The sequence below is a fragment of the Theobroma cacao genome, chromosome 1 (genome assembly GCF_000208745.1).
Source record: "Theobroma cacao cultivar B97-61/B2 chromosome 1, Criollo_cocoa_genome_V2, whole genome shotgun sequence".
Classification (NCBI taxonomy): domain Eukaryota; kingdom Viridiplantae; phylum Streptophyta; class Magnoliopsida; order Malvales; family Malvaceae; genus Theobroma; species Theobroma cacao.
This window is the reverse complement of record NC_030850.1, coordinates 29,637,298-29,660,157: the sequence shown is the minus strand read 5'-3', so window position 1 is coordinate 29,660,157 and position 22,860 is coordinate 29,637,298. Positions and strand designations below refer to the sequence as shown.

The 22,860-nt window shown below is 37.4% G+C and overlaps 3 protein-coding genes across 6 annotated transcripts; 2 read left to right on the top strand and 1 right to left on the bottom strand.

The window, feature by feature from the left end:
- Nucleotides 213–4,915, top strand: LOC18613344 (ribosome-recycling factor, chloroplastic). Of its 3 annotated transcripts, none has more exons than XM_018114070.1 (11): nt 214–444; nt 524–668; nt 798–867; nt 966–1,061; nt 1,459–1,556; nt 1,898–2,009; nt 2,802–2,843; nt 3,379–3,435; nt 3,558–3,608; nt 4,177–4,302; nt 4,436–4,915. In XM_018114070.1, exons 1-11 carry the CDS (start codon nt 357–359, stop codon nt 4,451–4,453), a joined length of 903 nt encoding a protein of 300 aa, XP_017969559.1. In that variant the 5' UTR covers nt 214–356; the 3' UTR covers nt 4,454–4,915. The 3 variants fall into 3 exon arrangements, with proteins under 3 accessions (XP_017969560.1, XP_017969559.1, XP_017969561.1); XM_018114072.1 differs by having other exon boundaries at nt 217–444; nt 4,246–4,302; XM_018114071.1 differs by lacking the exons at nt 4,177–4,302; nt 4,436–4,915 and adding an exon at nt 3,951–4,105 and having other exon boundaries at nt 213–444.
- LOC18613342 (protein TIME FOR COFFEE) lies at nt 9,987–16,095 on the top strand. Of its 2 annotated transcripts, none has more exons than XM_018128011.1 (12): nt 9,987–10,454; nt 10,543–10,851; nt 10,943–11,100; nt 11,203–11,485; nt 11,591–11,927; nt 12,012–12,087; nt 12,198–12,287; nt 12,372–12,588; nt 12,707–12,773; nt 12,886–12,952; nt 13,085–13,474; nt 13,653–16,095. In XM_018128011.1, exons 1-12 carry the CDS (start codon nt 10,358–10,360, stop codon nt 15,423–15,425), a joined length of 3,864 nt encoding a protein of 1,287 aa, XP_017983500.1. In that variant the 5' UTR covers nt 9,987–10,357; the 3' UTR covers nt 15,426–16,095. The 2 variants fall into 2 exon arrangements, with proteins under 2 accessions (XP_017983500.1, XP_007050592.2); XM_007050530.2 differs by having other exon boundaries at nt 12,369–12,588.
- LOC18613341 (fatty-acid-binding protein 1) lies at nt 16,724–19,371 on the bottom strand. Its single transcript, XM_018121648.1, has 4 exons — nt 18,933–19,371; nt 18,240–18,489; nt 17,753–17,844; nt 16,724–17,359 (listed from the first exon to the last, which is right to left on the bottom strand). Exons 1-4 carry the CDS (start codon nt 19,321–19,323, stop codon nt 17,220–17,222), a joined length of 873 nt encoding a protein of 290 aa, XP_017977137.1. The 5' UTR covers nt 19,324–19,371; the 3' UTR covers nt 16,724–17,219.

The window sequence follows — 22,860 nt, the reverse complement described above, 5'->3', positions numbered from 1 at the left end:
TAATAAATCTAACTCAATTTTCTCTCCAATCAAATAAATAATCTTTTGTTTCACCCCAACGCAACGCAAGTTCAATCCTAGTACGACTTAATAATGTGCTTGCTCACTATTTTGTACGGAAGAGTCCACTTGAGCACCGGAAGACCTTAAAAATTAGTTTGGTAATAAATAAACGCCACACGCTGCAGAATAAACGTAGACGTGTAACCAAACAAAACCAACCCGAGGCGCCAATGACGGAAGTTCTTATCCACATCCTCACACTCCCTCCTTTCTTACTTCTTAGCTCCTTGAAAGCAAAGACCAAGCTCTGGACTTGAAGCACCAACAAAATTCACAGCCATTTCTGCTATCAAATGGCCGCGCCCTTTTCTTCAACCAGTACAGTTGGGTCCATTTTCAGGCCCAATCCAAATCCTCCCAAATCCTTCCTCTCGCCTTCAGGTTCTCTCTTCTTCCTTCTTCCAATGCATCTTTTTATTCTTTTCTTTAGAGAGCATTGTCCTAAGCTTTCCACTTACAGATTCTTTCCAGAAGGGATTCGATTGCGTGAAGTGCCGTTCCACTGATGTTAATGTGTACTCATGGAGCTCGGCTGCGAACTACGCCAGGCTTCGTCATGGCGCCTCTAAATTATCCGGCAAACCCTTTGTTGTGCTACGTAAGAGGCAAGTTGGTTCTTGATTATAGTTTTCTATGTGGTTGAGGAAATGCTACAACGAAGTTTGAGGATAGCATTGCTGTGGCTTCTTCTCTCTCTCTTTATTTTTTCATGTTTATTGGTTTGGACTGTGTAGAGCTGGAGTTTTGAGGTGTGCAACTATTGAAGAAATCGAAGCGGAGAAATCTTCCATTGAGAAAGATGCTGTGAGTGTTTTACTCTTTTTATAAACTTAAGTAGGGGAAGGGAACTTTTTACACAAGGCAACGATTGTCATTATTATCATCATTTTCTTTTTTATCAGAAGGCGAGAATGGAGAAGACAATCGAGACAGTTCGAACGAATTTCAATTCCATAAGGACAGGGAGGGCGAACCCGGCAATACTTGACAAAGTTGAGGTATGAATTTTTCTTACAAGTTCGCGTGGTTTATTTGGGATCATGGGATTTTGGGTGAACAAGCTTTTTGAGAAAATGGTTTGCGAAACCGATGGTGAGGACACATTATAAAATATCTCCAAAATTATTTATTCTAAGATTGAATTCTCGACATTCGATTTGAGGCTGGTCATGGAAGGATAGAATTTCTTGCTTATTATTCAACAGTTTTAATCTATAGCTGATGATGTCAGTCCTTCCTCTCATCAACCTATAATGCAGTAAAAAGTTAAGACACTGTAGCAAATAGAACAAATTGAACAACTATTAATGTCTTTCAGATAAGAATTTGATATGTTATGTTGATGTCTTTTGGCTTAGCAAAGGCTTAGAAAGATTTAATGGAGTGCTGTTTTAGGTGGAATATTATGGAACTCCAGTCAGCTTAAAGAGTATTGCCCAAATAAGTACTCCTGATTCAAGTTCTCTCTTGGTTCAGCCCTATGACAAATCCAGGTATAGTATAAACCAGAGGTGATAAACATTAGTTCAGATTTGTCTGCTCATGTATGTAGTTTGCAGAATCATCTTCTGCAGTATATATTGTATACATTTAAGAATTAAGGACTTTCAGAACTTGCTGGTTTTGTAAAGGTATAGCAAATAAAAGGCAAAGCTATACATACAATGAATCTTTTTTCATATGTTGACTGTCTTTTCTAAGGGAGATAAAGTTGTTTGATTTATATTGTTCTATTGAAAATTGATATCCTATATTTGCAAGTGTGCCCCATGAAAGCATTTATATGCTTTCTCTCTGTGACATATACTATGTTTTGACATGTAACATTTTTCAGCTTAAAGGCTATCGAGAAAGCTATAGTCAACTCTGATCTTGGTATGACTCCAAACAATGATGGTGAAGTCATTCGCTTGTCTCTTCCTCAACTGACAACTGAAAGAAGAAAGGTGTCTTTCCTTTTTCTTGATCTTTCGGCACGTGGGGGACTAAAAAAATCCTTTTATAGCACTCCTTGAATTCAAATTATTTATTTTGATTTATGCTATATTTAAAAAATTATAGTTTGCCTTTAAAATATTATTTTTTCCTCAATTGTACAACAATGCATCCTAAAGCTTTACCTTTTGAAGATCTTAAGTTTTTTCTGTTGTTTTCGTGAAAATTTTCCATACCATGTATGTATTGATGTCTCTCTGTCTATCTATCTCACATGATCACTCTTCTATATTTTTCAATTCACGCCCTTGAATCATAGTGTGAGGAGTTAACATGAGCATTATACTATTGCTTACAACTAAATCATTATTTGATTTCTGCTTTACCCATGGCCATGGGGTAATTCTTTTTTATTTTGCGAAGCATGCAATATTTTAGTTATTAGCCTTGGCTGTAAAACAGGCTCATTTTTTGTGGACACTTAAGAGGATGTGGATGCAGCTGCACCCTTGATGCACTATCACAAGTGTAAATACAGTGAAAATTCTCTGTTTTCTTGGAGCTACTTTGAACAGAGTTTGGAAATATTGTTATTAGCACAGTGGAAAATTATGTTGGATATTACTAAGAGAAGTGGTGACATGACACTCTCTTGCTAGTTGATAAAATCACAGCATTAGTGGTAGAATTTATTCGCTAATGTTTAGGATATTGTATTTTCTTGAGATGTGCTTAGCAAGGTGTCTTGAACATGCTTTTAGAAAGTTTGATTATTGGTTTCTCTATATTTTACATGATTGCAGGAATTGTCAAAAGTTGTGGCCAAACAAGCTGAAGAAGGGAAGGTACTTAAAACTTTTGTAATTTTGGTTTGAACTTCAGCCACTACACTTGATGCTTAATTTTGTCATTACACACACACACACACACTCTCTCTCTCAAAAAAAGAAAAAAAAAAAGATTTTTGATATTTAAGCTCAAGATACATGTATCCAGAATGATCCTAAAAACCTAAAAAGAGTATATATCTCTCTCTTTTTGGATAAGTAAAGATTTTATTTATCCAAAAAAAGCAGGTTAATGTCCTGCTAGAAAAAGCAAGTGACAAAAGCAACAATCAGATGGATTCTAAATATTCAACTTATGATTGGGTTGTCTTGGTCAAAAACCTTTAAATTTGGTTGAGGGGAGAAAAACCTTAAGTGCTTATAATTATTTCCAAGCACATGGAAGTGCTGAGGTTTACTTGTATTATTACATAAGTATCTAAGCACATGCATTCTACATTTCATTTGCTGGGTAATTTGGTTAATGGTGGATTATATACTATATTATGACTGGTTTACTTGAATCATCTTTTTGTTGATCAACTGTTTGTAGGTGGCAGTGAGGAATATAAGAAGAGATGCCCTTAAAGCCTATGAAAAGCTTGAGAAGGCTTGTATCTTTACAGCCATCCCTTCCTTTCACTTTTGGCTCATGTTTCTTTTCTTCCTTTTCCCTTGTTCATGTTTTCTTGTTACTTCTTCTGTTGACATTGTTTTTTCAATTTTAATCAGGAGAAAAAGCTTTCTGAAGACAATGTGAAGGACTTATCGAGTGATTTGCAGGTAACTTGAAATTACCTCTTTACCTTCATTTTCTTCATCATCATCATCTTCTTCTTCTCTCTCTCTCTCTCTCTCTCTCGTACAAAATCAATGGAAGAAGTGGTCACAATAAGCTAGAACATAGTATCCAATTGCTTGTTGGTCATGAAACCAATTAGCACTAAATGGCTTCAATGATAGTGCCGACGTAATATATAATGTATGGGGTACTTTCAGTACTTGGGTTTTATAATTTCATTTAAAGACAAGATCAAAGTGTTCTAGTTTTATAGAATTTTGGTTACAATCGCTGATTTAACCAAATTCTTCATTCCCTGATGTTTGCAATAGCTTATTTGACAGTGGTGCTTAACTTCCCAAATGGAGAAAACGTATTGTGGACAAAACTCCCTCTTGACAGTAACTCTGAATCCCCAATGACTCCCTGTTTTGGAGGCACACTTAAAATATAGACTATAGAGGCTTCTTATTTTCTTTAATTTCTTCTGTCCATAACTTTATATGTTCTACGTATGTGTTTGTGCATTGGTGTGTACGCACTCATGCATTTACGTGTCTGTTCTGATAGATCAGTCAATTTGGTGGGCTGCAGATTCCTCTTAGTACTCAAGTTTGTGAAATCTTTTCCTTCATGCAGAAACTCACGGATGAGTATATGAAGAAGATTGATAGCATCTTCAAGCAGAAAGAGAAGGTATGCTTGTCAAAAACAAGTTCATTTTTTTCTCTTTTGCTCAAAGAAAAAAGTCCATGTTTTTGCTTCACATTTTGACCTAATATATTGATGTTTTACACATGTTCATAGTTCTTTTGCTGTTGTCTTTCAGGAGTTGCTGACGGTCTAGGGATTGTTTGTACGAAGATGTGAACTGTTGAGCTTCCTTGCCATCGAGACAAGAAAATTAGTTGTCTTTGTTCTATTCACTTTGGTTGGGGGGTGGAAACTTGTGGTGCATGGCGTCTATACTTCTACCTAGAAAAGAGCATTTTGAAAATTCTCATGTTATGAATAGATGTCTTGGTTTGTAGTGAAATGGAAAAACTCAATATCCATGACCTTTGTTTAAAAGTTGTATGTATAGTAAGCTTTTGAGGGCTTTGACCATAAAGACCTTGTTATTAAGACTGCTAGCCGCCCTGTACGGTCCCCAAGAAACTCGGTCGTTGGAGACTTTAAAGTCATCTGATCTGAGAGTTCTTTGGTGTGTACCCGGCCAGGTTGCAGGGCCAAGTTTGACACTTGTGTTACAATTTCAGAATGGTGGTGCACAAAATTTCTCAATAAGAGTTTGACTTTTAGTAGTGAATTGACGTCGACTTGATACGTAGGGAGAATTACAGAGACGTGTACGATTCCTTAGGTCTATTTTTTCAATTTAGTAGTTATAATCTTTCTATTTTAATTTTGATAAATTTAGTTCTTCAATTTTTACTAAAAATTGCTTTAAACATAATTAATAATGGTGTTAAGATTGTGTTCCAACTTGAATGACCTGCTATTTTAGTAGTGATCATTTGATATGAATTGATTTTTGCTACTAAATAATACATATTAGTTTAAAAATATCATATATTTATTTTTAATTAAAGAGTAATAATATTTTAAAAAATATAAAAAATCAATTTTAGTATTTTTTATATATAAAAGTATATTTTTTTGAAGTAATGTATGTTCCGTGAATTAAACAAAAATTCAAGTTAACATGTCATGTTATTAACAAAAAAATCATAAAGTCAAATTTCATTTCATAAATTTAATCCATTAGTTACTATTATTTAAAGCGATTTTAATAAAAGTATAAAAATGAAATTCAATCGAATTGTAAAAACAATAAAACCGCAAAATTCGAATAGTTAAAAAAAGAAGAAATTCAAACTTGTAATATTCCTCTATTCGTTCTTAATAGAATTGCTAGAACCTGCTGGGCCTCTCAGATATGAAAGCCCACTGGCTACAACGAGTATGAAAATAGGCCCAAGTTTGACAATGGTGTACAGTTAAAAAATGTTGGTGCTGAGCAGAAATTTTTACTCAGTAAAGCTAGAGTCGTGAATCAATGCCTTAAATCCTACTACTATTTTCCAATGCATATGCATATGCATGTGCTTATTTTGTAGTTGTGGAGCAGGTGAAATTCGGAAAAGGTGTTTTTCTGCATCGTGCAAAAAGTGAGTTTAATCTATGGATCTATGTTTCTGGCTTTGAACGAAAGATGTTCAACGATTGCTTTATTAATTGCACCCAGTATCTGTCTCCCCTCGTGATGCACCAACCATATATATGCAATCCATGCATCAAATTCTTTTACCAGCCCTATGAACACAACCCTTGGGAGCTCTATCGACAGCACAAGCTCTGCCAACAAGCTACTACAAGGACTTGTTTCATCCATCACCCAATTCTGTCTGGTTGCAACGTAGACTCCAAAGCCCAAGCCGAATCGGCTGAAACGACTGGCTCGTGAGCATCTCACCAGGGGGTCCAGGACGTTTAGGTTGCATCATGCGCCAGTATGAATCACTATAAATTTCTTAACTTTTTCCATGCTCACCCAATCCAAGTTAAAGCTACGTCTTATATAAGACAATTGCTTGGAAACTTCCAAGAAGAGATAAAAAAACTCTCTCGGCGATTTATCTCTGGACCACTAGCATAGGTTCCTTTTAATCCAAGATAGTTTCTTTTCTGTTCTTTTATATATATATATATTGTTTTCTCTCATCCCTTTATTGTTATTTTTATTCAAGTCATGGGCCAACTAGATTGCATCCGGTAAAAGAAAATAAGCGGCTTTTGTTTACTTTAAGTTGGGCAAATCATATGCCCCCTCTCCTACATTTGTTTTAAATAAAATAATAATAAGAATAAAAAAAGAAGACCAATTTCCATAGCGTCCCAGTTGTATCCAAAAGGAGTCATCGTTAGTGCCATCATCACCATCACGCTTGTCCCCGTTGCTTTTAAGTGATGTTATATACAAGTCGACTTCAAGACTTCAATCTTGTGAATAAGCTTTCGAGACCCAACTCTAGATAAATACTTGAAACTTGTTTGAGGGACAGCTCTGTGGCCCCAGCTTCAACGGTTTGCACCTACCCTATTAGGCAAAAAATCATCAAGGACTTAGCCAATGTTTCGTTGCTATGCCACAACCTAAAAGCATAAATTAAAGTTGACCAAGAAATTTTTTTTTTAGTTTGAAAAGAGCGGTTACCTAATTAGAATTCTTATCCTACACCCAAAAAACTTGCAAGTCTTGCATTTGTTTTTGAGTGTAGCAGTGCAAATTTAGTGGTAATCCTTGATGTGGAGGATGTTGCTTTGAAGCATCAATTCTTTTTGCCAATTGGTAATGTGAAGAAATGAAAGGCTTTGATGGTTTTCCTGTCATGGCAATTCAATAAATTGTTTCAGTAAATGGGATAATTATTGGGAAAAACATGGGTCATTGGGCCCTTTGATGGAATCGAAATTTTGAACCCCAAAAAGGGAAGAAAAAAGAAGCACAGAAAAAGACATTGTCTTGCACTCTTTGCTAAATCATGTGGTCAGAAAAGGGTCTGTTTGCCGCTTCAACTCACACTACACATCAAAGAGAAGCATCAATTCCCTTCCTACTTCAAACATTATAAACTCTTCAACCTTTTTCTCCTATGACCAAATTTGTTTTTTCTTCAAAAAAATGCATTTTTAAATTCTTGTACTACATATATATATATATATATAATGTATAATTAAAAGTCAAAAACAATTCATGTAGTCTCCTCCAACCCTAATCCAACTAAAACTTCAAAAAAATATAATAATTAAAGCAAAGACTTTGAATAATTTAATGCAGCCTGACCATGTTAATTAATGTTTACGAATAGCAAGAAGACTAGCTTTGTACCTTCCCGAAACCTCTCTTGAATGCCGCTTCATTGCAGAACAACGAAACAAAAACAAAAACAAAAAAAAAAATCAAAAAATGCTTACCGCATTGACAAATCCGTCAAGACAAAAATATGTTTTCTGCTTTTGTCTGTTGATCCCCACTTGGATCCAAAATCAATTTTCTTATAATTAATTTGGTAATCTTCATTACATATCATTTCATTATAATATATGTCACTGGAATTGTTTGTTTAGTGGGATCAAAGAACTTGTCTCAATGAACCAATATATTATATCGTTTTATTCGTTGTGCATGTACATAAAATATAACCAAAAGTAAGCTTAAGTCAAATTACAATAGAGAGTTTTCGCTAGATTAAGGATCAAATTAGGGTATAATTTATTGTAATGAAAGCTCAAGTGCGCGTATAATCACGTGGAGGACTTGGGGTTAACCCCAAAACCAATCATCCAAGTTGATGATGAGGTTGTGCACAACCTTTTGTTTTATTTTAATGGGGAATTTTTTAAGGTGTTTGTCAAATATTTTATATTAATTAATTTTGAATATGGGCAAAGTGGAAAGAAGATGGAATCCTTTCCCATAGGGTTTAATTTTATAATTTATATAAAATTTACAGACACAAAGCATTGAAAAGCCAAAGAAGCATGCTTTACTACTTTTTTTTCTTTAATAATAATAATAATGGGAAAAAAGAAAGGGAGACTAGTTTTTAAACTTTAAATAAGGGACCGTGCAAAGCCATCATCATAGAATAAAGGATTCTGGTGTACTTTGGATTTCTTTATAGTAAACTAAGGGGTTTGCTTGGTTATTGTATGTTTATTGGCATAAAATACTATCCCCACCAACCCTTTTTATTGGCCTAAAAGATGAGGGAATATTATAGAAAGAGTTGATTATTTTGAAAGCAATCAGGTCCGAATCAAAGGTATATTTGCAAACCATGGAGTATGGAGCTAAAATGTTGTACATCCTTAATATTCCTCAACTCCATGCCATGTCTGCCATTCATAGCATGCCTTAGCTATATAATTTTGACACATTAAAAAGAAAAGGGTGATTGTTTGAATTTTATCTCTATCAAAATTTGAAAGATTAACAGGTAGGGTTTAGTTTAATTTAGTAATTTATAATTTTGTATTTTATTTGTTAATATTCCAACAGTTGGTAAGTGTTGTATAGAATAATTTAAACAACTGCCACGATTGACCGTGTTGAACATTCTTAAAATAATTTTGTGCCAAACTATGTTAATTTCCACTCATTTAACAAGAAAAATGCCAGCATGTTCTGAAAAATAAAATTACTTAAATGGTAATTTTAATACGTGGAGCGGGTGTGGCAATAACGAGATCCGAGGCCACGAGCAGTTAGAACTAATGAACAACAACCCCTGCTGTCGTGATTGCTGCCTTGGATCGTGGCCTATTTTTTCCACCTGTACTTCCCCAGCCCTCTCTCCCACTCCCTTACCTACACTCAACCCTTTTATACTCGCCATGTTAGACGCACACTTCATCCTTGCCAACCAATTCTGCCTATCACAACGCGAGTACACAGCTCATATACCTCTCTTTCGAAACAAAGAAAATCGTCCTCTGCCCCTACTATGCTGGAGTCGAGCGTAGGTTATAATTTCTTTTTTTCCCTCCACTATCTATGACGTCATCAGAAATGCCAGGTCAGCAAAAACCCACGAGGGCCCCGCCATTCTCGCAACTTCAATGATGGCGACACGAGTTGTGTACACTCTGCTGCCAAAGCATCAGGGACCGTCCGATTTTTCGGAGGTGGTTGAATGCAGGGTGCCAGGTCAGACTCGCTTTTTTATGATGATGGTTCGTCAAACCCAAGTTAAAGCCACGTCGGATTCGAATCCAACGGATTCTCTTCTCCTACCGGCAGCGAAGAACAAATCCCGATCGTTAGTGCCGCTGCGGGTCCCCAATGAAAGAATTTAACCGGCTGGAGCGGTCAATTCGGACCCGCCAAGTACCACGTGACTGATCTGCTCCTTTTGTGGACTGTACGTTCCGCTTTTAATCTCTTACGGGCAACCGGCCACGCCGGCTTCCTTGTGGACTGTACGGGAAGGGTTAAGGTAGATATTTCCTTTTTGGTGGAGTCGACGAATAAATAGTCGACAAGTGTGCTTTCTGGAGTTGATTCCAACAGATGAACTGTAGAGAAAGTCCCTTTGGTGGATGATGTTCACATTGTTTTCCTCACGCGCCCGGCAAGGTGTGGGATAGGATTTATAGAGATTGTAGAAAGGTGAGCCCCGAAGATAAAAGAAGATATGTATGGCTCCTGACACGTGGCGAGTTAGTGGGCATTTGCTATATTCCATCAGAAAGCGACGTTTCTGCCATGTTGGCATCTGGAAATCATGACCGTCGATCTATCAACAACGCAACGGTCAAGATCAACCCAGATGCTTGAAGGAGAAATCTGGGCCGTCAAGGCTAGCTCTGGAGTAGGTTCCCCGTGAGTGAATGAACAACAATAGAAATAAAAGGAAAAGGGGGAAGAGATAGAGATTTTGAGCACAAAAAGAACACAAAACAAAAAGCCAGGTGAAAAAGCAGAGAAGCAAACGGGGAGAAGAGAAAAGAGAAAGAGGGAAAACGGTGAACTTCCTCAGCGGCAATATAATAATAATAAATTTCTTCTTCGTTTCAAGCTAGTTTCTTCTTCGAGTTTTTTTCTCTGTGTCGATTTTTTCACCGTAAAGAAGTTCAAATCTGAAATTTCAACATTGTTTCGCCGCGAACTATGGTGAATTGCCAGCCGGCAGCCTATTCTCGAAGCAATATTGTATATTTTTGAGATTTAATTGAAAAGTATATCATGGAGAGAAACAGAGAAGCAAGAAGATCGAACCTGGCTTCGTCAAATGGATTGCATAGACGTCGTCAAAGAAGCAATAATCTTCGAGATTCACCTGGTTTGATACTTCTCCATATTTACCTATATATAAGGTATTTTATTAATTTATTTTCCCAATCATTTTCCTTTTTTGTTCTGGTTTGCAGAAGCTGGAGAGATGGAGATGCAAGAAACGGTGAGGCTAAGAGAGAGAGCGAGCAAGAGGGAAAGGGACCGAGATTTGTTGAATCGTAGCAAGCGTAGGAGAGCAGATAAGGTGGTTTTACAAGGAAGCAATAACAGAGAAGAAGGAGAAGAAAGCACGGAGGAGAGTTCAGGTGAAGAAGAAGACTACGAAACCGAGCAGCTCAGTAACCGTAAAATCTCACCTTCCGCTAGAGTCTCCAGACAAGTACCCCCTTTGAAGTCCACAGATGAAATGATTAGTTTTCCAGTCCCGAGAAAAGCTCGCTCAGGTATCAAAATTGTTGTTTATAATTTTCTATTCATATATAAAAAATGGAGATAATTTTTGGGTGATTTATTGATTTTTGTTTTTTTTTTCAGCTTCAGTGAAGAGGTCACTTGAGAATTGGGTGGCTGGAAATGGTGGGTTTGTGGAGGAACAAAATCACCGGCGAGCTTCGATTTCACCTGCGCGTTGGAGCGTTGAGTCAGACCGAGTTTCACCGTCTTCTTCAAATGGTTCATTTAGGAAGAAGATGGTCAGCTTTTGAGGCTTTTTAGATTTTTTTTTTGTGTTTTAATGTTTGAGGAAATTGAGAGGATTGAGGAGTTTCTGGGTTTATTTTTTTTGGATGTTGCAGAAGCCTAATGGACCTAAGACTCGGTTTCCAAAGGCGACCAAGTCTTCAAGCTCAGCCCAGGAGGATATCGAGATCGAAATCGCAGAGGTTTTATATGGTTTGATGAAGCAATCACAAAGCTCCAAGAAGGAAGATAGCGCTGGAAATCCTTTTCCAAAGCTTGAATGTGAAGATGCAAATGGTTTCTCTACCGAAACCAAGCCCTCAGGTTCATCTCAGATTGCGAGCTCTGCACAGAGTCAATCCCAGACAACGGTTTTGGCTGATCCATCGGTTGGCGTTGGTGGGTATTTTAAGCATTCAATTTTTCTGCTAGAAAGGTTTGCTCTTTTTTTTTTTTGGTTAAATTGTTTGTTTGTTTGTTTTTTTTTAATGTTGGCATTTGCAGCGTCAAAGAAGAAGAAAGTGGAATCTGAAAATTCTCCTACTCCGATGAAAGTTGAGAATGAGCAACGGGCAAAAATAGAAAATTTTTCGCCAAAACAGGGTCAAATATCAGGACTTAATGCGGTAATTTCTGAGTCTAGTTTTGATACGGGTAAAACTGCATCAGTGTTAATGGAGTCACGGGAGAACGTGGTGATGATTAAGCAGGGAGATTCGAAACCATCTGTTGAAGAACCAAATTCCATAGATGGAGCTGTGACCAGGGAAAAGTCTGTTTCGACTGAAAAGGAATCTGCTAAATTGGATGTTGATTTTCAGGATTCGACAGTGACTAAAGCGTGAGCATCAAAGAATCTTGCTTTCTTTCTCTTTTTTTCTCATTTGATTAATGCTTTCAATGTATCTGATTTTATTTTTGTTAGTGTGGGATATCACATAATATCGACCGTTTCAAAAGTGGAGAACCAACGTGAAGAGAAGTTCAAGATCGATTTGATGGTGAGGATCTCCTTTTGTCGAAAATTCAGATTAGATTTCTTCCGTTGGTATTTTGCTGTCCGAATTACTGAAGAAAAAGAATAATGAGTAATGCCCCCCCTTTCCAACAGGCTCCCCCTCCAATGGCGTCATCTCCGGAAAGGGATGGCCCTGTGGATATCGCATTGGATCCTAAGTACAAGGTTCTGGATATGGAGTTGGTAAGTGCTTTTTAGCTCTACTAATTTCTCCTTTCTTTTTTGTTCCTGGCCTGAAATTTTTGATTTCTCATTTCGATGCAGAAGATAGAGACTCTGGTCAAGGATGAAGCAAAGGTTGTGAAGAAAGAAATGAGGGCAGAAGATAGTAAAGACAAGATGGATACCATCAGGGAGAAACGAGATTCATTGAAACTGGATTTGGAGAAGCCTTATCAAGATAATGGTAGTGATTGTTGTAAATTTGAACATGGTCAAAAACAACAACTATCTAAACCTGGCATTCCTAAAGTGGAGAAAACCGGTAATTTTAATAAGTTTCAGCTTTGACTCACTCTGAAGCACAATGATTTTTATATTAAAATCTTTTTTTGCTTGATTTGTGATATGATGAGTTTACGGATTGTTCTTCTTTTACTCAGCTCAGTCTAGTTCAGTGCCTGTGCCAATCACCCTTACTGGCTGGCCAAATGGTTTGCCACCTCTGGGGTAAGCTATCAAATAGCTTCATTCTGATTGTGCATTTTGTTTTTGTTATTTATCCTTGCAGCTAATACTATTTTGTATCTAAGAAGTAGAAACCTTTTTTTTTGTGTGCCAGGTATATGCCTCCCTTCCAGACAATTCCGCCCATGGATGGGAGTACTAAATCATCTACGGCATTGCAGGTATGAGTGCTGATTTCCTTATTATGGCAAAGGTTTCAGTTTAGTACTCTCTGTCATCTTGATGGCTTATGTTAATTGTGCCATATTTTCTATGTCTTGAATTAACCATGAGTTTCTATTGGAAATATGCAGCCTCCTCATTTCCTTCTTTCTCAACCTTGGCCTAAAAGATGTGCCATGCATCATTACATTGCTCGTAACATACACTTACACCAGCAGTTCACAAAAATGAACCAGTTTTGGCCATCAGCTCCAGGTTCTGCTTCTCCATGTGGGGCCAAACCCAACAATCTCCATGTGGTGCCATCTGCAGAAAATTTGATTCTTGGAAATCCTTTGCAAGGAAGTTTCCCAGTTGTGAATCTAAACTCTACAGAAGAGAAAGGTAAGGTTATGGCGAGCTTTCCTGGTCTTACCAGGAAAGATAAAAGCTCTGACTGCACCAATTTTGTGGACACCGCACAGAGAAAGCAGGTCGTGCTTCAACTGGCTTCCCAACCAGCAGCTGCTGGTAACTTGATGGTATGGTACTGTTCTTTTTTGTTTTTTGGCCAATAATGTGTTAATGCTTTTTAAGTAAATTTAGAAATTTTTTGCTAATCTTTTTTTTTTGGGGCTTCACTAGTAGTTGGATCATTTTCTGTTAATTTGTTGAAGAATATTTCATTTTTCTAAGTCTTGGTCTTTTGTGTTATTACAGCATGGCCCTGCTTTCCTATTTCCTTTAAGCCAACATCAAAATGCGGCAAATCAATCTGGGCCTTCTAAATGTGCTACTTCCACTAACAAAGCATCATTGAGTAATAATTCAACACCCGGAATTTCCACTGGCTCTGCAGCGTTACCAGGAGTAGCAGCAGCTGTGAGCTTTAATTACCCAAATTTGGGTGCTAATGAAGCTCCATATTTGACAATATTACAGAACAATGGTTACCCTTTTGCTATCTCTGCTCCTGCTGGAAACCCGTCAGCAATTAGAGGAGGAACCCCAACTCAAGCGTTGCCTTTCTTTAATGGGTCTTTCTATTCTTCTCAGATGTTCCATCCTCAACTTCAACAGCAGCAAGCTCACTCTCAGCCTGTGGTTCAGCCAGCTTATCAGAATGCAGTCACATCAAGTGGCTCATCAACATCCCACAAGCAACCAGAAAGTCACCAGCCACGGGGTGCACAAATTAGTGGCAATAATTTTTTGAGCTCAACAAGCATGCAGTCACAGCAGTTGCAGAAGTATCACATGCTTACATCCAATCAATCTCGCAAATTGGAACCTGAGATGAATGGGGAGAATACAACCTCAGACACCCAGAAAAGTGTTTATGGCCAGAACCCACCACTTCCTCATCAGCCACTAAACTATGCCTTGGTACCTTCTGCAACGATAGGTGGTGGCAGTGTAAATGGAAATCACAGTGAGAAGCAGCTTTCACAACAGAAGAATTTGAAGGGTGGAGTTGATCTCGTCCCTCCACAAGCATTTGCCGTGTCATTTGCTTCTTTCACTGGAAACAACATACCTTCAAACCTTAACTTCTCATCTATGGCACAAAACGCCACAATTTTTCATAGCGTACCTGAGATGGGTCGGCAAGGGTACCAGGTTGCACCTGTGCCGCAAGCTGCACAGCAGAAGAATCACCAAATATCTGACGGAAAGAATGGAGGTGGTTCAACCAATCTGGATGATGGAAAAAGGGTAAGTTTGGGGAAGTCACATACAACAAACGGGCAGACATTTGTTTTTGACAATTCAGCTAGATCTTTGAACTTTGTATCCTCTCCTGTCACTGGAAATTGGCCTCCTCGCTCCATCACCTCCACTACAGTAACCACAAATCCTCCCATTGCTGCTAATTCTTCAAATTCTCAACAACAGCTGCTTCTACTTCAGAAGCAGCTCATGATGCAGCAACATCAGCAGCAACCTGCTACAGCTTCTCGAAGCAAAAGTCAGACAGCCAACACCATGCCTGCATCTTTCGTTGCTGCTAAATTTTCAAGCAATACTGCTATATTTCCACAAACTGCACCCCAAAGTAACAGTTCTGCACAATCAACCCAGTGGAAAAACTCAGCAAGAACCTCGGCTGCCCAAGTGGCTTGTACATCAGTTGCAGCTACCAACGCCTCAGCCGTTAAAAATCTTCCCCAGCAACCATCGAGGCTTCCACAAGGCCAAACCCAGATATCGTTTGGGGTAAATACCACGTCCAGCTTATCGCCACAAGTACAAGAAATACCTACCAGTAGCCAGCCAGCATCGCCTATGATAGTTGGGTCTCCACCTAGTAGTGGCAACTTGAGAACAAGTTCAACAGGCAGCAAAGTTGGTTCATCAGTTCCCACAATACAATCACAAAAGAGCGAGAATTCTTCTCCTGGTAACGGCCAGAAATCCTCTCCGGTGTGTGGAAGGAACGTGCCTTCAATTTTGAGCACATGCCCCAGCCACCTTTCCGAACTCAAGTATTGAAACGCGGCTGCAATTAGAATATTGCAACAGTAGCCTGACTTCTTCTCAGGCCTTGTTCTCAAGTATTGAAATGGGAAAGGCGCAGGACACGTTAGAAAGATTCTGAGGGGACCCAGCTTTCAGGGTAAGTGAAAGGCACGTGGGTTCCTGTTATGCCTTGAGGAGCTAAGGATTTTGATTGTGTCTTGGCAGATGCTGCACTGGAGGTGTAAAGAAAAGGAGCTTGAGAATTGAATGTGAAACGCAAGAAAAGATTAAGGGCAATTCAGAGACTTGTTCCGACTAGCCAGCTCCGTACCGGTGTTATGATCAAAAGGGCACGTGCTGATGTGCGGTTGCGGCCAGCAAGCATCGCAGTCACAATGACATGGGCATATGCCTTGTGCGAGTTGGCAGGGGATTGGGGTCAAGGAGACAGGATAATGGTTAAAAGGAGTTTGGGCTGTATCAGGTCTTACAGTTTTGAAGTCGGACCAAAGTGGGGACCTACCATAACCATATTCTGGGGACTATTGTTGGTTACCGTATTTAAGGCTACTAGGTGTTTGATTGGTCTAAGGTGATTGTAACGTGTAAATAGGATAATCATTTGCAAAGAATACAATGTTCCTAGTTTCATTATTTTATTTGAGATTATTCCTCGCCCATTTGGGTATTTGCCCTTTTCTTATTGCCTTCCATTTTGTTATTGATTGGGGTTGTGGGGGCCCGAGAGAGAGATATTTCAAGTTTGAAAAGGGCGGCAAGGAAAATCTTAAGAAAAAGAATAGGTGAAAACGGTGGAGCTGGAAGCAACTCCATCTGATTGGCCATTTGGCCTTTTTGGTTTTCTTTTGCTCCTTTGCCTTCCCTCGCACCCTCCCTCCCTCCCCCCCCTTTGCGTTGTGTGCAGTGCACTAGCAGGTCTGTTGGATTCAAACTCATCTTAGCCTTTGACCCAACATAGTCATGGTTTCACGCCAGCTAACTTAAATCTGTCTAAATTCAAATCATATAAAGATTACTTTATTGTTGCGCCTGCCATAGTACCACGTTTCACTTCATACATTATCTTATTCTTTTCTAAAGGATAGGCAAACGTGGTGGACGGGGAATGAGGTTTCCACCCTTTCTTCTTTTCAGTGGAGGCCCGGAGCGTATCTAATCCAATCTTAATCTATCCCTGTCTAGCACAGTTTTTGCCCTTTCTGGGCGTTGTTAAGTTAAAAAGTTAAAAACTGTTCAATTTCATTTATCCCTATCTACTTCTGACATGCTTGTACAGTATAATTTGACAAAAGAAAAAAGGAACTAATTCCTGTAGACTAAAAATTGATGATCATAGCATTTCAATAAACTTTTTAGACATTCTATGTCAGCTGTATGTGGAATTTTGTTTCACAAAGGGAATGGGGCTAAGCCCCTAAACACACCAAAACAACAACAAAAGAAACTCTGACGAAATCAGTCCGCCTGAAGGAAGCCTTTGAATGTGAAGTTCATTCCTCATCATCCTGTGTCTGAGTATTAACTCATGGTCCGTGGTGTCTTAAGTTCCCAAAATTCTGCTTCTTCTGCACTCCTCTATCATATCATGTCAACGCAAGTAAGTGCTATAACTTTTCTTAGGGTGGTTTGGGCCTGAGGGATAACATACTGCCAGACGTTTCAGTCTCTAACAACAAACTTAGAAGAGTCTTTTCATGCATATAAAAGGCATAAAGAAACCAGTTCCATGAAACACAATATAAATGGTGGAAGAAAATGAAACGAGGAAAAAAGAAAGGTTCTGAGTGCCTTTTGATGATTCCTCATCTACTTCTGTAGGAAAGATGCTGCATTGACCTCAACATCTTCTTTGGCTCGTCTATCAAATGGATCCTCACCAATGTACAAGTCCAAAATTGATCTACAAAGGAGTTTGCTCTGTATACTTCCTACCTCTTTACCATCAACTACAAATTTAGAAAAGAAAAGAATTAGAGACTTACTTTTAATGCGGTGTAAAATCATATAGAAATGAGACAAGCATAAAAGAATCGTTTTTATTCATGCAGTAAAACTAACCTTGGAGATCAAGAAATTTATATGCAGAAGCAAAGACAGCCTTTTAACCAGTTAAGTATTAATCAAAGGTCTCATAATAAACCACATGCTCCTCGTTTGAAAAATATGTCTAGCATTATGTAGATCAAGATACAGTTGTGTAAGAGAAAATAGAGGGAATAAAGGACACTTGTTGCGCTAATAGATGGAAAATCCACACAGAATGAAAGAAAACAAACAGAAAATTTTAGAAAAGGCTTCTTATTTCTAATTTATTGGTAAATAGACAATAAATATCTTACTTGTTGTCTTAAGTATATGGCCTCGTTCCCTTATGAGATCTATCACAGATCCCATTGGTATTTTATATTCATCTTTGAATTGAGAAGTGAACCTGCAACCGCGTTCAACATGACATAAACTAACATTAAGAAAATGTTACACAGAAAATAGAAGCAGGAAAGTTTGGGGCTACAGAAGTTTAGAAACAGATAGAAAAGGAAAAATTGAAGAAAAGAGATACCAGTGCAATGCTGGCAAAAATTAGAAGCAAGTCAGAGGCTCAGAGTAGTCAACTTCAGCGAATTTAACAACTTAGCATATTGCAAATCATATTCTTAACAGCAATGTCCAGAAGAGCCAAAAGCAACACCAAAAACATCAGAAAATGATGACTAATTTGTAACATCAAAAGGTATGAAGCTGCTAATTTAAACACATGAATTTCTGCTTATCAATTGAAATTTATGAACTACAAGGTAGAAGTTGATATTTAAAAGTACAGTTCACCTTTGAAGCAATTCTTTATTATCTGATCCCCCAAACTTTTGGAGTCTGCTTCCCACTGACTCTTCAAAAGCACTACGCACAGAACGGATGCTTAATTTGCTGTAGACAATTTGAAGTCTAACAGTCATGCATATATCAGCTTCCATAAGATCATTATTAAAATCCTTATTGTCTTTAAGTTCAGTAGCAGATAATTTTCCATATTTCTCACTCAACAACTTCCTTAAATCATCCCCATTAGCATACACACCTGCAAGAGAACCACGTTATCAGCATAAAGAAATTGCAAACGACATTTTTGCCCCTTAAAATAATTGATTCAATAGCTCAATCTACATTTTTCATCGATGATCAAAGCTCAATCTATATCCACATTGTAGCCCATAATTCAATACTTTTGCCAATTGACATCATTCACTTATGCAATATTATTACCAAAAGTATCCTTTAAATTCTAGAAATTCTGGCATGAAAGCCTCGAATTCAAAAGCAAAACGAAAGCTGAAACCTTGCACGGCATCCAGAATTCCAGATAATAGAAACATAAACAAAGCTTCCAAAGAAAGGAACAAAACATGTTCCTAGTACAAGATGTCTAAGTGGGTCCATTGTACATTAACAGAAATGAAGAATCACATAGAAACACAAAAAGAAGCAGAAAATTTCAAAGAAGAAGAAAAGAAATAAAGTTACCAAATGCATAGACATCGATGTTCTTCAAACCCAGGATGCTCTTTTTCCTCAAACCAATTCCAAGAAGTCGAAGGGAATTTCCCAGAACCGAAGGAAAAGAAACTCCAGTCTTTGATTCGACAACTGGAGCTGAGCCATCAGCAAGAGAGAGCGAGCCCCAAGGAGGAGAAGAGTGATCCCGAAAGAGCAAATTCACTGCGTTTTGGAGAAACGGGTGATTCGGATTCTGCGAGACGACTGCCACGCCCGCCGCAGCCGCAGCTCCTACGCCTGTTGCTGCGGCCAATGTGGCGGAGAAATGACGCGAGGAGGCATTCCGGTGATGGTTCTGGGGGGTGCCCGGGAGGTTCGTGGGCTGAGAAAACAAGAACGGGAACCTCAGGGACACCATTTTTTAGCTTTTTTCTTTTTTTGTTAATTATCGAAAATGGGTTAGTTATGCGCCACCTTATGATGTGGACGTGGACGTTCGTCAACAAGGAGGAGGGGTTTTTAGGCCTTTCACTAAACCAGGAGCCCAATAGGCGTGGCCCAAACTAAAACATCTAAATCCATAGTCCATGGAGCAATGGTCGCCTTTGTCCTTAGGTTTTGGGCTTTGGTTGGCTGGATTCAGCCCTTTGGGCAAACCAAAAAGCCAACCGATCGAGGTTTAAGGGACTTGGGCTCAGCCTTCGTAGGAGCTTCTTACTCCGTACTATACATAATACGCATTTAAACAAGCAAACTGAAAGCAAAGCGGATCCAAACTTAAGCATCACGTCAAAAGCTCAGCTAATTTGAAGCAATGTAGTTTAAACTTTAAAATAACTCTTAATAAATTAATGTATTAGAATTAAGACAATCATTCAGCGGCTTGTCGTTTCCAAGAAATGCTATTGCTACCTTCTAAATTTTACCAAACCCATCACTGTCAAACATGAAAAGAACAATTATTTTCCACAGTTTTTAACTAAATACACTAGGATCAGTTCCATATGGAAATTAGTGCTATTAAAATAACAATGCTGAATTTGCCCATGCACAAAATTTGTAATGAATCATTACTGTCCGCAAAGAGACAAAGAAGAAGCAGGGATTTAGATTCGGAAAATGCAGGCAATGATTAGCTTGCCATGCTCCATGAAGCGTGTTACGACAAAGATCAGAACTGCTAGGAAAGCTTGACTGATCAACTTATATGCAAAATTGATTTGTTTTTTTCCTTGTTCTTCATATTCTATTTTGTATGTTTTTCATCTGTAGGGAGGATTCTTATGATAAGAAATGGCAGTGTTATAAGTACGTAAAAAGATGTATTAGAGACAGTGGATGGGAGGATTGGAATAGTTTATGGAGTACTAATGTTATGACAAATGGTTGAGAATGTGATAGAAAATGACCAAATAGAAGAAAATTTGAGAGAGAATATTTAGAGGGAGAGAGTTGAGTGTGAAAGTGTATATGTCTTAAGAGTGAAAATATATGAAGAGAAACACTTGTATTCCAAGAAAGAAGAAAATTTTTTAACTATCTATATTTGAACCATCAAATCAAATTTTTCAAAACATTTCAAGGTGAAATTACCTATGAATCTTTTCACTTATTCTGAATAACTTTCTTTGTTGTTTACGAGATATAAATGTTCCACTCTTTTTACTTGTTCTCATTTTTTTATGTATAGCAAGAGAGGGAAAGGGATTAGTAAGGCCCCCACCCCTTAACAATTTTAAAATTTTTATTTCAATCTTTATTTTTTTGAAATTTTATAATTTTGTTTCTATAATAATTTCATAACATACCCTTATTATTTTAAAATCGTATAATTTTGCCTCTATAATAATTTTGTAATTTTACTCCCTATTTTATAGTTTATATAAATACCAATATCTTATTTGAATTTGTGTTTATCTTGTATATAACAAATAATCTCTCAAAAGCTTTGCAACTTAAATCTCAAGACATACTAAATGCAATTCGTTTAGTATTGCTTACTAAAAAGCATCTCCAACAATTGAGAGAAGATGGATGGGAATCTTTGTTTGTGTCGATGAAGAAGTTTTGTAAGAAATATGAAATTGAGATATAAATTAGGTAAGGTCGTCTTCAAAAGAATCATGCCATAACACTATTGTCAAGTTGATTTGTTTCTGATTGCTATTGACTCACTCTTGCAAGAATTGGATTCTAGATTTAATAACAATATGGTGGAGTTGCTTACTCTTGGCACATCTTTAGACTCTCATAATGATTTTGAATCATTTGATGTTGAAAGTATTTGCAGCCTTGCAAATATATATTACCTTGATGACTTTACCAAGCATGATAAAATACATCTAAGTTGTCAATTGGATATATTCAAGCTTGACATTCTTCATAATCAGATTTTGAAAAATATATTTACACTTTCTGAGCTATGTCAAGTGTTAAGGAAGACAAGAATATAAAAAATTTACTTTATTGTTAACAAATTGATTCAATTTTGGTGGAATTCAAGGAACCGGCAAAATTGACTTCAAGGCGAGCCTTTCAAAAAACGTTATCTTTACGACTTATTTCGCCTCCACCATTCGGTATGCAAAGGGGAATAATGCGAATAGCCTTAGGGATATAATGAAGCCAATGTCTAACTTCGTATTGTACTTTACGAGTGTAGATCGCTAGATACACTCGAGGGTTTACAATTTGGCCTTAGAGCCTACTTTCTACAACAAGTATATTATAAGGAATCTGGAAGCTTTTGTAAATGATGTGAACTTAAGTGTTTATGTTAAAAGAACACAACACTTTTTTTGCTCTTGATATTTTTGCACTTACTTTGTGTTTGATTTGATATATCAAAATGGTTGGCAACTAGCCCTTTATATAGGCTTGTAAGTGTCTCTTCTTCAAGCACACAACCCTTTCATTAAGACACTTTTTTGTCTAAAACGTATTTTTATATTTTGCCAGACACAACTTTTGGATAAATGTATTATTTCAAAAATCATCTTATGAAAAGATAACTATTCATTCCATAGATTATAGCCTTTGAGTTATGATTTGAAACAATAACTTTTCATATATAACTTTTAAGCTATGGTGTTTTTTCAATATGTCTCATGACTTTTAGATATTATTTTACCAAGAGACATAACTATTCACATAAATACCTGCATATAATCCAATAGACATACTATATCACTTTATGTGACATAACCTTTGAGCTAAGATAGCTTTTCATCATGTGACATAACCTTTGATTTTGAAAATACACCAACAATCCCCCATCATTTTCAAAATTTCCAAATATCAACAACTTTGGGAACCTTGTGCATAAATGAAGGTATCCCACATATTTGAACCTTCACTTAGTGAGTGTGGTTGGTTCTAGTCTGAATTGAGTGGTTGACTAAGAATTGAACCATCGATTATTCATTAACTAGTCGGGCCACTAAACACACACAAGCTTCCTTGCTCACTTTGTATCTAGTTTTACTAACACGTTTTATGGCCTTGTGTTTTACATCTTTTCATGAGTGTTGTTAGAGTCAAGCCTTTAGCTCCTAGAAACGGCCACACTTCCACTCACATGGGTAGCCTCCATCGAAAGTACTTTGTAATTATAGTAATTCAACATATATATGTTATGGGTCTATTAAGAACTTTTATTCAACCTTACTTTACACATTACGGAAACCAAGCACTATTCACCTTGGGATGGAAAATATAAATTAGTGCTTGCAATCATCCATGTGGTAGAATGGTCAGTCCTTAGACTTGCAAGTCAGCCATAAGCGTCGAGGTGAGCTCCTATCATTGGAGATTTAGTTGATAGGCTTGAGACCCATCCCTCTTGAGGTCTTTATAACCAGGTCTTTGTGTAGACAACCTAAATATATATATATATATATATATATACAATAAATAATAAAATAAACAAAAATATAAAAAATTATATTAAAAAATT